Source organism: Marmota marmota, unplaced genomic scaffold (assembly GCF_001458135.2).
Source record: "Marmota marmota marmota unplaced genomic scaffold, marMar, whole genome shotgun sequence".
In the NCBI taxonomy this organism is placed as follows: domain Eukaryota; kingdom Metazoa; phylum Chordata; class Mammalia; order Rodentia; family Sciuridae; genus Marmota; species Marmota marmota.
The window spans coordinates 16,646,848-16,665,528 of NW_026000016.1; the positions used below are offsets into that span (position 1 = coordinate 16,646,848).

General features: G+C 33.5%; 1 protein-coding gene and 1 non-coding gene across 3 annotated transcripts in view; both read left to right on the forward strand.

Annotated features, from left to right (window-relative positions):
• Positions 1-17,361, forward strand: part of Exo1 (exonuclease 1) — a 31,426-nt gene extending 14,065 nt beyond the window's left edge. For both annotated transcript variants that reach the window (XM_048809214.1, XM_015483541.2), the window contains exons 10-15: positions 2,915-3,140; positions 6,506-6,752; positions 9,326-9,893; positions 12,649-12,750; positions 13,843-14,036; positions 16,616-17,361. In XM_048809214.1, coding sequence (XP_048665171.1) covers positions 2,915-3,140; positions 6,506-6,752; positions 9,326-9,893; positions 12,649-12,750; positions 13,843-14,036; positions 16,616-16,751 — 1,473 coding nt within the window. In that variant the 3' untranslated portion in view covers positions 16,752-17,361. The remainder of the gene's footprint in view (positions 1-2,914; positions 3,141-6,505; positions 6,753-9,325; positions 9,894-12,648; positions 12,751-13,842; positions 14,037-16,615) is intronic.
• LOC125618595 lies at positions 7,809-7,939 on the forward strand. Its single transcript, XR_007349932.1, has one exon. It is a non-coding gene; the product is annotated as a small nucleolar RNA SNORA36 family (small nucleolar RNA).
• Positions 17,362-18,681: the final 1,320 nt, after the last annotated feature.

The window sequence follows — 18,681 nt, forward strand, 5'->3', positions numbered from 1 at the left end:
GAGAAAGCAGTGAACCTGAAGAAAATGCTCACTAACAATCTGGTGACAAGTTGAGCATTTAAAAGTAATCATGCCAGGTGAGGTGGTGCACACCTATACCCAGCAACTCAAGAGGCAGAGGCAGGGGCAGATCCTTAGGAACTTAGCAAGACTCTGTCTCAAAATACAAAATAAAAAGGACTAAGGATGTAGCTCAGTGTTAAAGTACCTTTGGAATTAATCTCTAGTACTAAAAACGGAGAGAAAGAGAGCACCATAGTCCTCATAATGATACCAAAAGAGAGCTGTATGTTCATCAACTCAAATTATGTAAACTTCATACTCTGATTGCTATTTCTTTATTTTGTTTTCTAATCTGCTGTCCAGCATGGTAGGCACTAACTACATGTGGCAGTGCACATTAATTAACACATTAATTAAAATTAAATGTTTGGCTAAGAGTATATCTCAGTGGTAAAGCACTTGCCTAACATAGGTAAAGCCCTGAATTTGATCTCCAGCAGCACCAAAAAAAAAAGAAAAAAGAAAAGAAAGAAAGAAAAAGAAAAAAAATCAGTTGCTGTTTTAATTTTTCAGTTACATGGGCTACCTTTCATGTGTATTGGCTATCATTTCTATCACTGCTGAAAATTCTATTGAATTTTTAAATTTCTACCACATCTAAGTATTCCTGTAATTGTACTTTTTAAAAAAAGATTTGTATTATGAATATAACTTAGAATCACTCTCCAGTAATATTAAATATAATTTCTAGGACATTTTCTTTGGCTGTTTGCATCATCTCTTTTTGCTTTGAAGGTATTTTTCTGTTTATTTTGGTCTTTTTTATAGTAGAGACTTTCTTTTTTCCAATCATGTTTGAGAGAGACTGAAAAGCTCATTGGAAACCAGTGTGTGGAGGAAAGACTTATAGTCTTAGACTTTACTCTCGGTTGATCTCATTTATAACAAGCTGGCTTTGCTTGTTTGTAAATTCTTTGGTGTCAGAGAATGTTTTCTCTGCACAGTTACATTTTTCCAAAAGGGAATCCTCTAGTGTCTACTTAAAGTATATAAACCTGACTCTGCATTTTGAGAGCAGGATAGTAGAGTGAATTGGGGCAAGCTGAGTGATTCCTTACCATTTATTATTTAGCTTCTCATTTCATTTTGTTTCTAGGAAAAAAGAATATCTTCATTTTCTAAATGCCTATTGTTTTATGTTTGTTTCTATGTTTCAAAAGTCCAATCATGTGGTTGTGAAGTCGGTAGTGTTAGCTGACTGTATGGTCAGGTTGGTGATGGGGACCCAGCAAATAACAACCCCTTTTCAACCTTCCTCCATCTTTGGCCTTCAGAGTCCCTCATGCCTTAAATTCCTGAGCTTTTCTTCAGGTTTCTGCAGATGGAATTGGCTTTTCATTGATATTCTCTTCTGTTGATACTTAGGTTTGGTATTTCTTCTGCTAAGTCTTTTGACACGTTTATCTTTTATCTTCTGTAGTGTGGAAGTATCTGATGTAGTATGGAATTGTCTTTACTTCAGAAAATAGAGTATGGATAAAAGTACCTCAAAATGTTATTGTAGCTAGAGTTTGTGCTTGTATTTCTTGTCCTTACTGTTTTGTGAAGTGATTGTTGGAAGAAAGAGTCTGAAAGTGTTCACTCTGCTCCGCATGTGAATTAGTGATACTATAATTTCACCAGTTTTTCATTTCAGAAAGTTAAATGTAGTTGTATTAAATATGTCTAGTTCTGAACAGCAAGGTAATGGCTTATTAAAACAACCATCCTTCATAAGCCCAAATCCCTGTCTAATCCTTCCCTTTTTCATAGAGAAATTCATTATACACCAAACTAATTTTTTTCATCTAAATTTATTCTTCCCTGTCTGATTTTCTACTCACCTATTTCTGCTTTTTCAATAAAACTATCAGTGGGATATAATTCCTGGAACAATACTGCTAAAGTAGTTTTTAATACTCATTCCCTTAATTAAGTTACATTCCTTGTTAATTCTCAATATCCTGATTAATGTCATCTTGGTTGATTTATACTTATTTTCCTTTTTATTTAAGTGCAAAATTTAGATTTTAGTTTATGTGGGAATTTATCACCTGGGATTCATGCCTCCCAGTTGACATTTTTTTTGTTGTATCTCCTACTCCCCCCACCACACACACACATACTTTACCTGTCCGTTTTTAAATAAGACTATCATTGACATCCTTTTAGCAGATCATTGTCTTTGAAAATGTGTCATAATTGGGAAGAATTCATATTGGCATTAAAAGTGATTGCCAATACCAACTGGCATCAAGCCATGCCCTTTCTCAAAAACTGTCATTGTAGACCACAGTAACTTTTTATTTCTCACCATTGTCCACTAAAGATGGCATCTGGTGTGGATCTAATAGAAACTAATGTTATGTAACTTTCACTTGTTTTGGGTTGAACTCAGCCACGTTCTTAAGGTAGGATACTTGATTACATTAAAGTACATGATTTTATGATCAGGTGCATTTTAAAGGTTACATATATGATTATTTGTAGACATATTACCAGTTAATTATTTAACTAATTAATATTGTGTATTGAAATAGTATTCCAATTTAAAGGTGACTTTTTTCCTAACCACACTTTGTCAATTGCGATCTCATTTCTTACACTATTCATCTTAGGAAATTTTGTTTTTTATTTCTTACAAATGGGTCACTAGAATGGCTTAAGTCTCATTAGAAGAAACACAGACCTGGGAACACAAGACACATTTATAGAAAAATATAGGGCTAGCTAAAAGTATAAAATGTTGTTAAGGGACAGATACTTCAAAGCTGATCTTTTTAAGGATAATTTATTTAATTCTAATCTATATCATTACAGAGGGAAAAGAATTGATTATCTTTCTTCTTCGAGTAACCTTTTTCTTTTGTAGTCTGACCTATCAAGAAGTCATAGTTGGAACAACAAAACTTGTCAAAAGTCGTCTACTGTTAACAGCATCTGGCATAGGAATTATTGCCCTAGACTTGAGTTGGATAATGTTTCAGGTGCTACACAATTGAAGGAAAATCCAAGTACTGTGGGCATTAAACAAGTGATTAGTACTAAAGGATTAAATCTTCCAAGGAAATCATCCATGGTGAAAAGACCAAGAAATGGTATGTCTTTAGTTTTTCATAGAATACTAGTGAGTATTGGTCATATTTAAGAAATTTTTGTCAAACCTAAGATTGCTAAAATCTTCTTTTTTTTCCCTAGAAGTTTTATAGTTTTGGCTCTTATATTTAAGCCTGTGATCCATTTTGATCTAATTTTTTTAATATATGATGTAAGGTATTCCTTACCTTGCATGTGGCAGTCAAGTTCCAGTATCATTTGTTAAAAAGTTATCGTTTACTCAATTAATTGCCTTGCCACAGTTACTCCAAATCAGTTGATCCTATAAGAGTGTGTCTTTTTGAACTCTATTATTATGTGCTATTAATCTCAACTTAGGATCAAATATATTATTTACCACTATAGTTGTAGTACATTTTGAAATCGGGTAGTATAAGTCTTCTAAGTTTGTCCTTCTGTTGAAAAGTTGCTCGTGTTATTTTGTGTTCTTCATATTTCCATGTATATTTTAGAGCTAGCTTGTTAAATTTTTTAAGAAACAAAAAAAAAGCTGTGGGAATTTAATTGGATTGATCTATCTGTATGGAGAGAGTTAGTGTCTTAACAATATTGAGTTTTCTAATCCATTTAAGCCTTTAATACTCACTAATTTATAATATAGAGATCTTACACATCTATTGTCAAATTTATCCTTATATTTCAGATTATAAGGATAGTCTTTAATTATCCTTAATTAAATGATTAATAATAATAATGCTTTAATCGTATTTTTATTTCAATTTCCAGTTCATTGCTAGTATATAGAAATATAGTTGATTTTTATGTTAATCTGCTGTTTTCCAACTTTGCTAAAATTGCCTATTCTAGTATTTCTTATAGACTCTAGGATTTCTACATAGATGGTCATGTCACTTATGAATAAAGACAGTCTTGCTTTTCCTTTTGCAGTTTAGGTGCCTTTTTCAAATTTTTTTTTTTTATTTTTTGTAGTTGTACACAGTGACTTTTATTTATTTTTATGTGGTGTTGAGGATCGAACCCAGGGCCTTGCACATTCGAGGCAAGCGCTCTACCGCTGAGCCACAACCCCAGCCCCAATATTTTCTGGAATATTAGAACCTCCAGTAAGATGTTGAACAGAAGTACTAAGAGGGAGCCAGGCATGGTAGGGCATGCCTAACTCCAGCTACTCTGGAGGCTGAGGCAAAATGATCTTGAGTTCAAGGCAATTTAGCAAGATCCTGTTTCAAATAAGAAGGACTGGCGATGTGTCTCAGTGGTAGAGGTTTGCCTAGCATATACCAGGCCCCAGGGTTCAAACCCCAGTATCAGGATGGCAGGAGGGAAGCACTAAAAGTAGAGTACTAGGTATTGAGAAACACAGAAGTTTTTTTCACCACAAAAGTGGGAAAAATAATTATAATCTCTTTTTTCTCTCTTACTTCCTTCTCAGCTACATTGATGAATGGAAGACTAACAACAAAAACAAAACAATGACCTTTGCAAAATTTTGGTACATACTTATTTTTAAGCTCGGTATAGATTATATGCATTTGGCCAAGACATTTTGATTTCTTATGAAGCTAAGTCTTTTTCATGATATTTCTGAATCTTTTTTTATTCATATGAAATGGGAATTATGATATATGGTATATAGCATAAAAATACGTGTGAAACAGCAAATATACCATACTTTTTTCCCCCTTTTTTTTTCCAATACAATACAGATAGGCTATTTATTTTCTGTAAATGGCTCATTATCAGTGAATTCTTTATGTTGCACTAAGTTTGCTTCTTTATAACTACCATTTATCGATGGATTTTGTCTCCTAGGTGTGCACAGGCACACATACCCACAAATACTGGAATAAGTTTAATCCCTATTTTTATGACAGTCCTACAGGTACTATTGATAACAGTTATGACTTTTATAAATTTCCTAAGCTAAAAGTTCTTTATCAAGATTGTGTTTTAGATGAAATATAGTTTTTTAATAATTGTATAACTACTACAGTGAGTACAATTCTTGAGATTCGGTCTACTTATAGTTGTAGCATTCCTTCAGTCTTTCATCCAGAGACTGTGTTTTCATATGCAAACTGAGATTGCATTAGTTTTTATTAGCATTCTTGACATTTTCCTGGCATTTACCAAGTTTATAATTGAGTTCCTTGAGTTGCTATTGAACCAAGTACAGTTATATTTTAAACTCAAGTGTGGGTTACATTACCCTTGTTGTGGAAATTTCAATTCATGTTAGTTTTTAATCTTTGTGTTACCATCTAGTGTATGGGTCATTTGAAAATTATAAAATATATATGGCCTCCTATGTTTTAAAGTTTGTGTTAAAACTTGTTTATATAATGTCTACCAGAATTGGAAAAAGTACAGGAATCTAGAGCGTATGAGACCAGCTTCTTTTCAGACCAAGCATTGACAGTAGTCTCTTTGGCTGTAGAACTTGCTGCAGATCCACATAACTAATACATAACAGGTACTGCTCTACATTGTCCCCTAGGATAGTATGAGAGATACTGAGGTATCTTGCCGAATTCAAGATATGCACACCTTCTGGAATTCCCCTAAACAACTAGACTACCAGACTCATCATAACAAGAAAATGAGTTTAGTCAACAGACTAAACTGCTGTTTCTTCTTGAAGAAGCCTTGTTAGGTATCCTAGAATACTTGATTTTTCTTTTTCTGAAGGACTCATAATCCCCCACATAATGAGCAAACTTAGCCAGGGATCAAGATAAAGTTTACTGATCTATAACTTTTGAAATTTCAGTAGTACCTTAGTGCTATTTCTATATCCTAATTCTCAGGCTTTAATCTATTAAGCTTATTCAGACTTATTAAATGTATTAGAATCATTCAGTCTTGCAACTTATTACAGTACCACAGAATGCACTTGATAGACAGGAGTCTCTTATCTAGGTAATAACAATCAGATGTTTAAAGCAAAAATCACTTTTGACAATGTGTGAGCCACATATACTTTAAAAACTATAAAACATAAATGGTATGGATAAATAGCTGCTGGTTTTATTGGAACACTTAAAAATAAGTTATTATTTATATGTTTATCTGTGAATTGCCTTTCATTTTATTTACATACAAAATTAGGCCTTTATTATAATAAGCATATAACCATATAGAAATGTGTCCTGAAATTTTGAGTAGGGTACTTTCATATTAAATCGTACAAATCATTGGCATTGAATCTTAACCAATTTAGAAATTGTAAAACACAGCTCAGGTAATTGTTTTTGAGTCATTCTCCTGTTTCCTTTTGTGAAGCATAGTTTTAAAAAAGTAAGACTTCACTGTTAGGACAGTGGATACAGACCATGAAGTCAAAGCCAAATCTCTAGGATTTACAGATTCTTTTGTTTTTATTTAGAAGAGCTGTCAGAAGATGATCTGTTGAATCAGTATTCTCTCTCATTTACCAAGAAGATCAAGAAAAATAGCTGTGAAAATAATGAATCATTGAAATCTTCTGAAATGTTTGTGCCTGCCCTGGAAGATGGAACTATTCAAACAAAAACTTTAAGCACACCACCTCAGACAAGAAATAAATTTGCAACATTTTTACAGAGAAAAAACAAAGAAAGTGGGGCAGTTGTGGTTCCAGGGACCAGAAGCAGGTAAAGATATATCTTCAGAATGTTGTTTATCTGATATATTATGTAATGGGTTCATATTTATTTTGTCTTGAGTTAACATTGGCTTTAGAGCCAGTGAGGCGTAGGACCTGCCTTAGTATGTCTACCAGCACATGAGGCTTCAGCTTAGGATTTTGGGACTCTGATAGTGTGAAAGTGATATGTATTCAGTATAAATGGTACTTTGATTTTTTCGAAGGGCTTTATGCAATTTTGTGAGTCTTTTTGGAAGTATATTAAGATATAGATAACTGTAGAGTTGAATATTAACTGCGAATCCAATACCATGCTGTGTGTTGTGATTCCAAAAATGAGATAGACATACTTTTTGTTTTTGAGACATTTGTGGTCCAGGTGGAAAAATAAGTACATAAACAAAATTTTTCATTTATTGTGGCAGTGTGGTCATTAAAACACATATAAAGTGTTCTGAGAGCATCAAAGGGGCAGTGTTTAGAAAGCATCAGTGTTGGATTTGCTGGTAGGGTGAAGCTGACAAAGACTGCAGCCAAACACCTTCCCAGTAGAGCCAAACAGCTTGAGCAGAGGTTTGGGGATGGGAAGCAGCATGGGGCATGGCACAACTAACTTACTATGGATAGTTGCTGTTATTACTACCAGAAAGAAAGTTTGGAAGAGGGAGGTGAAGAGGCAGCAGTAGTAGGTGGGTGCCAGCTCATGAAAGGCTTGTATGTCAAGCTAAAACCTTTAGTCTTCTTTAGAGGTGATTGGAAACATTTAGAGGGTTTCTTATCAGGAGAGGGTTGTGATTTGATTCTCATTTTAGATAGACCACTGTGAACACCCAGAGAAAACAAGTTTGAGAGGACCAAATGTGGAACACAAAGATCTGCGGGGCTGTTCCCATAGTCCCTGTAAAGGATGATGAGATTTTGAAAAGTATTACAATTTGGAGGTTAGGAATTTAAACCCCTGCATCAGACCTCTTGGATATGAGTCTTGTCATGTTCATGAGATGTTTGACTTGGGCAAGTTTACTTCTGGGTGTTTTACTTTTGTTTTGTAAGAAATAGAGCTTTCCAAAGTGTTGAGTTCAGTTCAGGCAACTTCCCTGTTCTGTTAATTAAACTTTGGTACATTGAAATAGGCCAGGAGAGACTATTGGATAGAAAGTGTTATTCTATTCATTTACCTCCCAGCCTACAAAAATAAAAATTTTAGAAATTTTTTAACACAGTTGTAACAACCCCAGTGTTGTTGAGACAATTAATTAAATGAGTTATGTTAAGTAAATTGCCTAAGACAGGACCTGATGGTAAACACACAATAAATAACATTTTATTGACTTTAGATGGTTGTACTGTATTAGTCCATATTCTGTTGCTGTAACTGAATACCATAGACTGGGAAATTTATAAAAAAAATAGAAGTTTATTTAGCTCATTATCTTATATTTAGTTCATTATCTTAGATTTCAACCAATGCTTACTAAAGGAGGTAGATTCTCTTTTTTGAAAGGTTCTTTCTCCTCCTCTTTCCCTCTCTTCTTCCTCTCCCTCTTTTTTCTCTTCCTCTTTTCCTTCCTTCCTCCCTTCTTTCCCTCCTTTCTTTATTTCTCTCTTTCATTCTCTCTCTTCTTTCTTTCTCACCCCACCCCCTTTTTCATTCTGCAATATTGGGGATTGAACCCAGGATCTCACAAGCACTGAGTTGCATTCCAGACCACTTTTTATTGTATTTTTAAAGTCTTTGTGTGTGTGTGTGTGTGTGTGTGTGTGTGTGTGTGTTTGGTCTTTGTTAAGCATTCTACCGCTGAACTATGTCTCTACCCCCTTATTGGAGTTTTTTGAAGCATTTTTTAAAGCTGCTCCACTGAACAACTAATATTGCTTTAGTAATAACAGATTTAGTGATTAATTTGAAAGTTTTTATATTTAAAATAGCAGAAGTTGATAGGGTATAAAACAAGCTGGTAGATTAGAATACTACTTCAAGTTCCCAGGTGATTTGATGCTAGGAGTAAAAGATGATAGGTAGATGGCTAATTTATTTTCTTTCCTATAAAATATGAGGTAAGAGTTGAAAATTGTCCTTTGTGTTATTCATGTGTATGACTGCCAACCATGTGTTAGCTCTTCTCTTAGGTACAATGAAGATGCAAACACATAGACAATACCTACTCTCAAACAGCTCGCTTTCTCTTTGGGAGTTAAAAGAGTTAAAGCAGGGCTGAGGAGTCAGCTCAGTGGTGTCACCTTGCCTAGCCTGGGCTAGGCCCTCGGTTCCTTTCCCAGCAGTGCAATAAATAAATAGATAGGTTAGGGGAGAGAACACTTATGTAATGATTAGGTCTAGATTAAATATTAGGTCTAGAAATTTCAAATACATATATAGAGAGAATTGTTTTTAGGAAGGCCTGTTTAAAAATTGATTGTATAAATAAATTCTTAATGTGAATGTTGGCATAATAAAAATTAAGCTTTGATTGAAATTCCAGCTCTATATTGCCTTTACTTATAAAATATTGAATCTTGTTATCTTTGTGAGAAAACTCTAAAATACTTAATAATCTATTCTTCCTGGTTTTTTGTTAGGTTTTTTTGCAGTCCTCTGGATTCTGTGGATTGCATATCAAAGAAAGAGAACAGCCAGCCTCTAGATGAAGCTTCTGTCACAGATAAAGTGACCAATCTCAGTGAGTCAGATTGTCGAGACCTAGAAGGCAGGAAGCTGGTGGATACAAACATAGCACATAATTCAAGTGATCAGGTTCCAAAGGATGTGACTGTGTTTGCTGATGAAGAGTCCCAGTCTCTTACAACCAGCAAATTCACAAGGACTGTTTCACCACCAACTATGGGAACTCTAAGAAGTTGTTTTAGTTGGTCTGGAAGTCTTGGGGGTTTTTCCAGAACTCCAAGCCCCACCCCAGGCACAGCGTTGCAGCAGTTGCGCAGAATGAGTGATTCCCTCGCTGCTATGCCTGAGAACAATGCAGTGCCCCAGACACCTCAGTCAAAGAGTGATGAGTCTGGTGGTGAGTCTCCACCCTTACATGACGTTGAGCGGTCTTCACAGTCTCAGGAAAGTGAAGAGTTATCATCACACAGTTTAAATACTTCAAAACTTTCTCAGCCTTCCAGTAAGGATTCTGATTCAGAGGTAAGTCATATCATGAGACCCCTGTTTTTAAATTTATGTGTAAGAAAGAAAAAGGTGTTAATCATACGATTGAGGGAAATGTGCCTACATTATTTAATTATTGGTTATCTTAATTTTTCATTCTGTCTAGAAATTTAACATTTCATTGATTTGAAGAACTTCTCTCTGTATCTTTCTTTTTTCCAACTCCTGTACATTTAAACCAACTCTATACTTCTACACCACTGTGTGTTCAAGTTTTGGCACCGTTAACACCTAGGCAGAGGCCCCAGGCACAGTGGCACACACCTGTAATTCCAGCCCCTCTGGAGTCTGAGAAAGGAGGATCGTGAGTTTAAAGCCAGCCTCAGCAACTCAGTGAGACTATGTCTCTAAAATACAGAATAGGGCTGGGGACGTGGCTCAGTGGTTGAGTGCCCCTTAGTTCAATCCCCAAAAAACAAACAAACAAAAACCACCTAAGCAGAATAATCTATAGAATAAAAATTTATTATAAATTTGCTACTTAAATTAATATAACTTAAATTCAGATAACATTTGAGACCTTATAAAGAAATGACCCTATTAATGTGAAGTTGTCTGTTAAGTTTTAGTACTTCAGAAAATATATACTTTCATTTATTTTTATTTCCTAAACTTTACTTTATAATAAAATAAAATAGTAATATCAGTGATTTTATAAAGCATCCTAACCACTTTTTTCTTCTGTATAAAATATCTTTTATTCTGATTTTGATTTTTTTATTTCTGACTTTGATTTGACTAAAATCTCCTAATAAGTACTGCTCATAAAATCCAAGTGACATAGTTTAAAATGACCTGGTGGCATTATCTCAAATTTACCAACATAACATTCTGCTTTATTTTTACTCAAATAATTACCACATTGTAAGAACAATTACAAACACAGTAATATTTGACAATTTGATGTCTGATAATCCTGAGTGTCGAATGACATCTAATAAATCAGTACAGCTTATGTTCTTTAAAAAGAAAATATTTAAATTCTCAAAGGAAACTTGAATTATATTGGGTTCTAGTTGAAGGAAAATACCAAGTTAAAAAGTGGAAATAAATTGTTTTCATTTGAAGAAAGCTGAAATCAAAAATTTATATAATTGAATCATCAGTCTTTCATCTGTAGCATTTTTTAAGCCAAACCCTTGACTGTCTTTGAGACTTCAATATTCTTTTCTCTGTTTTACTTTTTTCATATTGAGTACTGTCCTTACTAGTCTAGAAGACTGTTTCTTTTAATGTGTGTCTCCATTTTAGTGCCATCTTTCTCATTTTTCACGCATACTACTTTTCCTCTTGGTGTGTTTTGAGTACCACCACAATTGCTATCACTGGAACGTTTTTAATAAAACATTTCTGTCAAGGAGAATACTTGCAAGTCTGCTGAGCACCTTTGGGGCATTCTATTTCTTTTTATGGTGTGCATCTTTGTTTCACTTTATAAAGTTTTACCCATGTCTTACTGAGTAGCCGTCTTTATCAGCTCACAGACAGAACTCTGCACACTTGTCTGAGCTAACCATTTTTTATATTGACCTGTTATAGAAATATGAACCTTTATCCTCCAAAAGTAAACAAACCAAGAATAATTCATTGAGTCGTCTCTTTTGCTGCCAGATATAATAAATTTCTCTTAGGATAGATTGTTAATTATAGGCATATGTGTATAACCTCAGCTATTTGGGAGACTGAGGAAAGAGGATCACAAGTTCAAGGCTATCATGGGCAACATAGTGACAGCCTGTCTCAGGAAAAACAAAAAATATGTGTCAGTTTGATCATATGACTGTGAGAAATGGGAGTCTTCAGGCTGAAAGTTCAATGTAATCTTAGGATCTTTCTCAGGATCTTTATTGTAAGAAATGGTTTAGCCCAACTGGGCACAGTGGCACATGCCTATAATCCCAATGCTTGGGAGGCTAAGGCAGAAGGATCACAAATTTGAGGCCAGCTTCAGCAACTTAGCAAGACCTTGTCTCAATAAGTAGAAATAAAAATTTAAAAAATGGGGATGTAGTTCAGTGTAAAGTACCCTTGGGTTCAGTCCCCAGTCACAAAAATTAAAAAAAAAAAAATGATTTGGCCCAGAGTCACTGCTACTGTTATCTATGAGGAAGAAATATTAGAGTTTCTGTAAGGTACAAGTCAGTGGAGTCTTATTCACTATGATTGTGGTGGTTGTTTGAGTATATAATACAGCATAGAGTTCCAATATTTTTTTTTTAAATCTTGAAAAAGGAAGAAATAAAGCTTTTTGAGTGTTTACTCATCCTTTTTTATTTTATAATGTTGAACATGTTACAATTTAAAGAAGAGATGTGGAGCTACATTGGTTCAGCTTTTTATAGCTAATAATTTATGAAAACTATTAGTCTAGTATGGGTAAAGCTATAGTATTATAGTAAAAGATTCTAGTTTTATCTGAGTCAGCATTTTGACAAGCTGCTCAAATGTTTCAGAAAAGGAAAAGCCTTTAAAATTTTAAATATGTGTTTTATACAATTTACTTCTCTAGGTGAAACATTGCCTAGTTTCTTCAATGAAACTGGCAACTATCATCCTTTCCATATTAAATTTATTTTCTTTTATTAATTCCATGCCATGTTTTTAGTCTTTTTCTGTGAAATTATTACTGATTTTCTCATCTTATTTTTCTTCCTGTTGAGTATTGGTTAGTTGTCATGAAAATACCACTAGTAAAAATCTAATTTATTTTCTTTCTGATCTGGGGATATAGGAATCTGATTGTAATATGAAGTCACTTGATAATCAAGGTAATCAGAACTATAAGCAGTGTTTATCTCGTTTCTCAAAGAAAGACACACTTCTAAGGAACAAGGTAAAATATTTATTTATTTTTAATTTCAGAAACTATACATGCTTACAACAAGAAAATGAAAAATATAAGCAAAACTTATAAATTAAAATACTTAAATTGTGATTTATTTTAAAAAGTCGACATTCTTACTTTCTAGAATAGTATCTGTGCTTAAAGATAGGTATTTAAGGTGTTAAGTTGAAACTTCTTTTACAGGTAGTAAGATCTTTTTCCAAGTACTATTATATAATCCTTTTGTAGTCATTTACCCTTAAAATTTTTTTGCTATAGTTAAACAATATTACAACCAAGATCTTCTGGGTAAATAGTTGAGTACATACCCTGATTATCTGTAGGGATAAATTCCATGGAGTGGTATTATTGGTCCCAATGTATGCATGTTTTAATGCTTTGACATGTATTACAAAATACTTCTAAAATCTGTGGACCCAGGATAAGCCAGGTTTTTTTTTTTTGTAACTTTTCCATTCTTTATACACTCTTTGCCAGATTCTATACCTTCTATTTTATATATCTCTTAATTATACTGAGAATCAACAATAAAACATCAATGGCTCCATATTGTCCACAGAATGAAAATTAACTCTTCAATGGAAATAAAAATGTTGATAGAAATTTAAGTACATAATGCCACATGTGTGCAATGGAAGAACAGGCAACTTATTCAAAATAAAAGTCAGTTCTACATGTGAAAAAGAAAAATCTCTAAAATATATCATTCATTAAGTGGAATCAAAGAAAGCAAAGTAATTATTGTATAGTCTGCTGTCAGTTTTGTGTGCATGCTCATGTATGCAAATAATTTAGTGGATGCACAGAAAACTGGTAACAGCAATTGCCTCTCGAGAGGTAAAGTAGAAATAAATGAGACACATTCCTCTCCGTTCATTTATGACTCTTAAATTTTATGCTAGGTGCAGGTATTACCCATTAAAATATTATGATTATCTCTATAGTAGTCATTTGTAAATGACACATTTTTATACTTTGTTTATGCATTATTTTTTGGTACTGATGAATAAACAATACTTTTAAATTAATTAAAGGTAGTTGCCTAATAGAGTAATGATAACATGAGCATTTAATCTTTAGGTTCCTGGGCTGTATAAATCCAGTTCTGTGGACTCACTTTCCACAACAAAGATCAAACCTCTAGTACCTGCTAGAGTCAGTGGACTAAGCAAGAAGTCATCAAGCATCCAAAAGAGAAATCATCATAATGCTGAGAACAAGCCAGGATTACAGATAAAAATAAGTGAGCTCTGGAAAAATTTTGGATTTAAAAAGTGAGTTGTCTTGTTCCTTGTTCTGAAATAAGATGAGCTATTGTTGTTTTCCACAATTCCAATCCCTGTCTCCCAACTCTCTCTAGTTTCATGTGAATCAATTTCTGTTTCTCACACCATCAGTTTTCAGTGTGGCTTCTGGAGTCTCTGTTTCACCTATTACTTTCCCAGGCCTTAAATGTCTCAGCCTTCTTTCCTTCTTATTTCTTAGAATTTTAATGAGAAGAAACTTTTAGAGAGAGGGTAAGAGTGCTGTGTTATACTTCCCTAAATTATTATATCTAAAATGGGGAGAATCACAGAGTTTACTTGATGAATTTGCTAGATTTCTAATGTATGTGGTAAGCATTGTTTTAAAATAAATGATCTTTAAAATTGCTACATATTCTTCCTTCAGTGAGACTTCAGAATAAAGCCACAACACAGCATTAATTTATAATTATTTTCTTATACTTTCTCAATAAAGCAAATGTGCTGATAAGCTTAATAAATATGTGTAGCGGAGGAGCAAACATGGGGATGATAGAATTAAACTTTACCTGATAGAAGTATTGTCATAGTCAGATGAACTGGTATGAGTAGAAATACTTTTCAAGTATTAGACAATTGTTTCTTATTTTGTGTATATGTATGTAAAGTCTAATATTAAACTCAGCAACAATTCTCAAACTTTATTTTCAGGAAACCTTTATACAGGAGCACTTAACTATTCCAGAAATGAGGAAAGACATTTAACAAAATACTCAATTTTTAAATAACAATAATAAGCCATGTGAACATGCCGTACTTTTTTATGAAAAAAAAAAATGCTATATTTTCCAAAACAAAAAAATTTAAAAAGAGTGGCATTGTTTTTTAAAAAAAAATATGTAATTTTTTTTTTTTTTAGTTGTATTTGGACACAATACCTGTATTTTATTTATTTGTTTTGATGTGGTGCTGTTGATTGAACCCAGTGCCTTGCACATGCTAGGCGAGTGCACTACTAGTGAGCCACAACCCCAGCCCAAGAGTGGCATTGTTTTACATTTGCAGATGTTTTTGTGTATGATGTTTTGGTTGAAAAGTATATGAAAAAATATAACCCAACACATATTTGCATTTGGAAAGTGTTTATTTTATTTTACTTTTTAAAAGATTTTTGTTGTTAAGTTGTTGTTGTTGTAGATGGACATGATAAATTTTTATTTTATTCATTTTTTTATGTGGGCTGAGGATTGAACCCAGTACCTCACACATGTTAGGTGAGCACTCCACCACTGAGCCACAACCCTAGTCCCAGGAAAGTATTTATTAGATAATTATAAGCTTCTTTCTTTGCCATTCCACCAAATTTCAATAAATAGTAGTTTTTTTAAGGTTACTTACAACAGACTGTGAGTTCTATATCCATTGATTGTTTGGGAAATACTGGTTCATTGAATTGTACTTTTCTTACAAATCATTTTATAATATAAGGAACAAAATCACAATTAGCAGTCTTAAACATTTGGAAGCTTTCCAGCAGAGGACACAAGTTTTTCAGAATTTTAATTTTTACTTAAAAGTTTGAAATTTATCTGGGCAATGAGTATTGTTATTTATTTCCTTCATGATGATGCTCTCTTTGTTCCTTTGCCAAATACCTAAAAATTGTTGGGCGTTTTTGTTGGTTTTTGGTACCAGTGATTGATTTACACATGCTTTCTATTTTGTCACAAGATATTAAGTATACCAAAGGATTGAGATTTTTAAAAATTAGTGGTTTTTACTGCTTCATCAAGTATATTCTTGAAACTTTTTCTGGGTGTTTTTTTGTTTGTTTGTTTGTTTTAGCTGCAAGTGCACAATAATGGAAAATACAAGAGCACTAGCATTACTTAAGAAATTTCATGTCACTGCTTTGACTCATGCCAAGTTGCTGGCCATTTTACCCAATTCCGCTTTAGCATTAGTACAAATGTCAGCACAGTGGAAAAACAGATAAGGTCTAAAAATTATTATAAAATAATTTCAATCTTACAAACTCCCGGAAAGTGTCTTGAATCTCCATGGCCCATGGAACATATTTGGAGAACTGCTGTTGGAGAGAAATGAAGGGTACAACAGTATTACATGCCTTTAGAAAAATAAGACTTACTGGTGTTTAATTTTGTTAACAGGAAATAGAAATATGTAATCTTCATAATAAGATTAATTTGTAAGGACATATAGCTGTCTTTCATTAAAAGCAAGAAGGGATAAAAAAATTGGGTTTAATCATTTGTTATGCTTCACCTATATTGATTCTTAGCCAGACTTGAGAAGAGTCCTACAGAGAAATGAATTAAAATTTCTCTATTGGAATCTTTCTGCCTTAGCTACTGTATATCTAGTAATGGCCTAGCACCTACATTGAAAGGCAGGAAGGGACTTTAAGAAGAAAAACACGAAATTTATTGAAAATACTTAGAGGAGAATCTGAATGTGATCCACAATGAGTGAGAGATTATCCATTAAAGGGTTTTATCCTTTCCATAAACCTCTATTTTTTCCAAGTATTTTATTATCTAATAATCATTACCATAAAAATACCTAATTTATTTTATTGTATTTTGCAGAGATTCTGAAAAGCTTCCTTCTTGTAAGAAGCCCCTGTCTCCAGTCAGAGATAATATCCAACTAACTCCAGAAACAGAAGATGATATATACAACAAAGCTGAATGTTCACATGTTCAGAGAGCAATATTTCAGTAAATTCAGACTACTGGGAAAATCTGATCAATTTGAGCTCCCTATTTGAAGATGAGGGAGTTACCAGCCTGAAAGATTGGTTCTTAAATGTCCCTTTTTAAATACAATACATTTGTGTATATTAACTACGTAATTGTTTCTATTGCTCAGCTTTTTATATTTTCATAAGAAGCTAAATAGAAGAGTAATTTAGTCTTTGACAGTTTTTTTTGAAGCTTTTATGTTAACTGGGCAAATCCACTGTAGTTTCTAAAAATCTACAGACTTTTATAATGTCCAGTATAAGATAGTAAATGGAAAGCCACAATTCTATATAATCTTTTTGTTATAGAAGAAATCACTTTCTTAAGCCTTTAAATATTTCCAGTTGCCTTTCTTGTCTATCCTCAGCATTGAATTGTAAATAAAGCTACTCGGATGGGAGGGGTAGTTGGAAGGGTTAACGGTCATTACACAGATGGAAGGATGCTCTATTATCCCTGAAATTTGGTTGAGTTATGGGTTGACAGTGGAAGAAAATTATTTTCAGCCTCAGATAAAAGAAACTACTTACATTGTTAATATTCTTAAACTTAAAAATAGCTTCAGTCTTTTTTTTTTTAAGTATGGACTATAAAACACCCTTAAACATTTATTTAAAATTAGTTCCTGAAATGCTACATAAGATACTAAAGCTGCAGATCTGTGAAAGGTACACTCTACAAAGAAATAGGCAGATGCCTAGAAAAAGAATAACCTACACAAGTGAAGATCTGCAATGACAGGAAGTAGAGACATCACTAAAGTATTTTTGATATAGAGCATAAAAGAGAGGGACCCAGAGTATTTTAATTTTTAAATAAAAAATAATATTAAAGAGACCCAGTCTGGAAAAGACCTAATCCCAAGAGCAAAATATTTTAATTCCCTGTGAATGTTTCCTGTTGTAGAACAAATTAAGAATGTGAATCAAACATTTTCTACAAACATCTCATTCATAATGATAACTTAAATGGTAGAAAATGAATAATATACTATAAATCCACAAGGGTTAACAGAATGGAAGAAGAGACATCAGGTATGGAAACTGGATTGGGGAGTAGAGGTAAATGATTTACAAAGAAATGATTTTTTTTTTTTTTTTTTTGATGCCAAAGGCCAACAAGAGAATTATAGGACTGAGGTTGTGGCTCAGCGGTAGAGTGCTCGCCTAACATCCATGCGGCACTGGGTTCGATCCTCAGCACCACATAAATATAAAGATTGTTTCCACCTATAACTAAAAAATAAATATTTTTTTAAAAAAGAATTATGCTAGGTGGAAAAAAAGGAGTACCTACTGGATTCCACTTATGAAAAAGGTTTAGAAAACATAAACATAATTAGAAACAGAAAGCATATCAGTGGTTATCTGGGTATGAAGGGTTGGGGGTAAGGGAAGGACCATAGCCAGGCACAAAGAAACTGGGAGGTGATGGATATGTTCACTCCCTTGATTGTTGTTATTAGTCAGCTTTCTTTTACTAAAATAAATAGATGAGCAAATCAACTTATAAAGACAAAAGGTTTGTTTGGGCTCCACTTTCTGAAACTGACAAGATGGCATATTGTGGTGGGAGCACAAGAGGGAGAAAAACCACTCACCTCATAGCCAAGAAGCAAAAGAGTGAGGAAGAGACCTGGGTCCCACAATTCCCTTGAAGGACATGAGGACGTCTTATTAGACTTTACAGTCTCTCAAGAACACCACTGTGAGGACCCAGCCTTTAACACATGAACCTTTGAGGGACATTCAAGATCCAAACTGTACTAATGGCTTCATGGGTGTATGCATTAAATCGAAACCTGAATTGTTTATTGCATGCCAATGATATCTTAATAAAAGCTATTCGGGGGGGAAAAAAGATAGTCTTGGGGAAAACAAGCTGAGTTGTTTGTGGAGCCTCAGATAGAA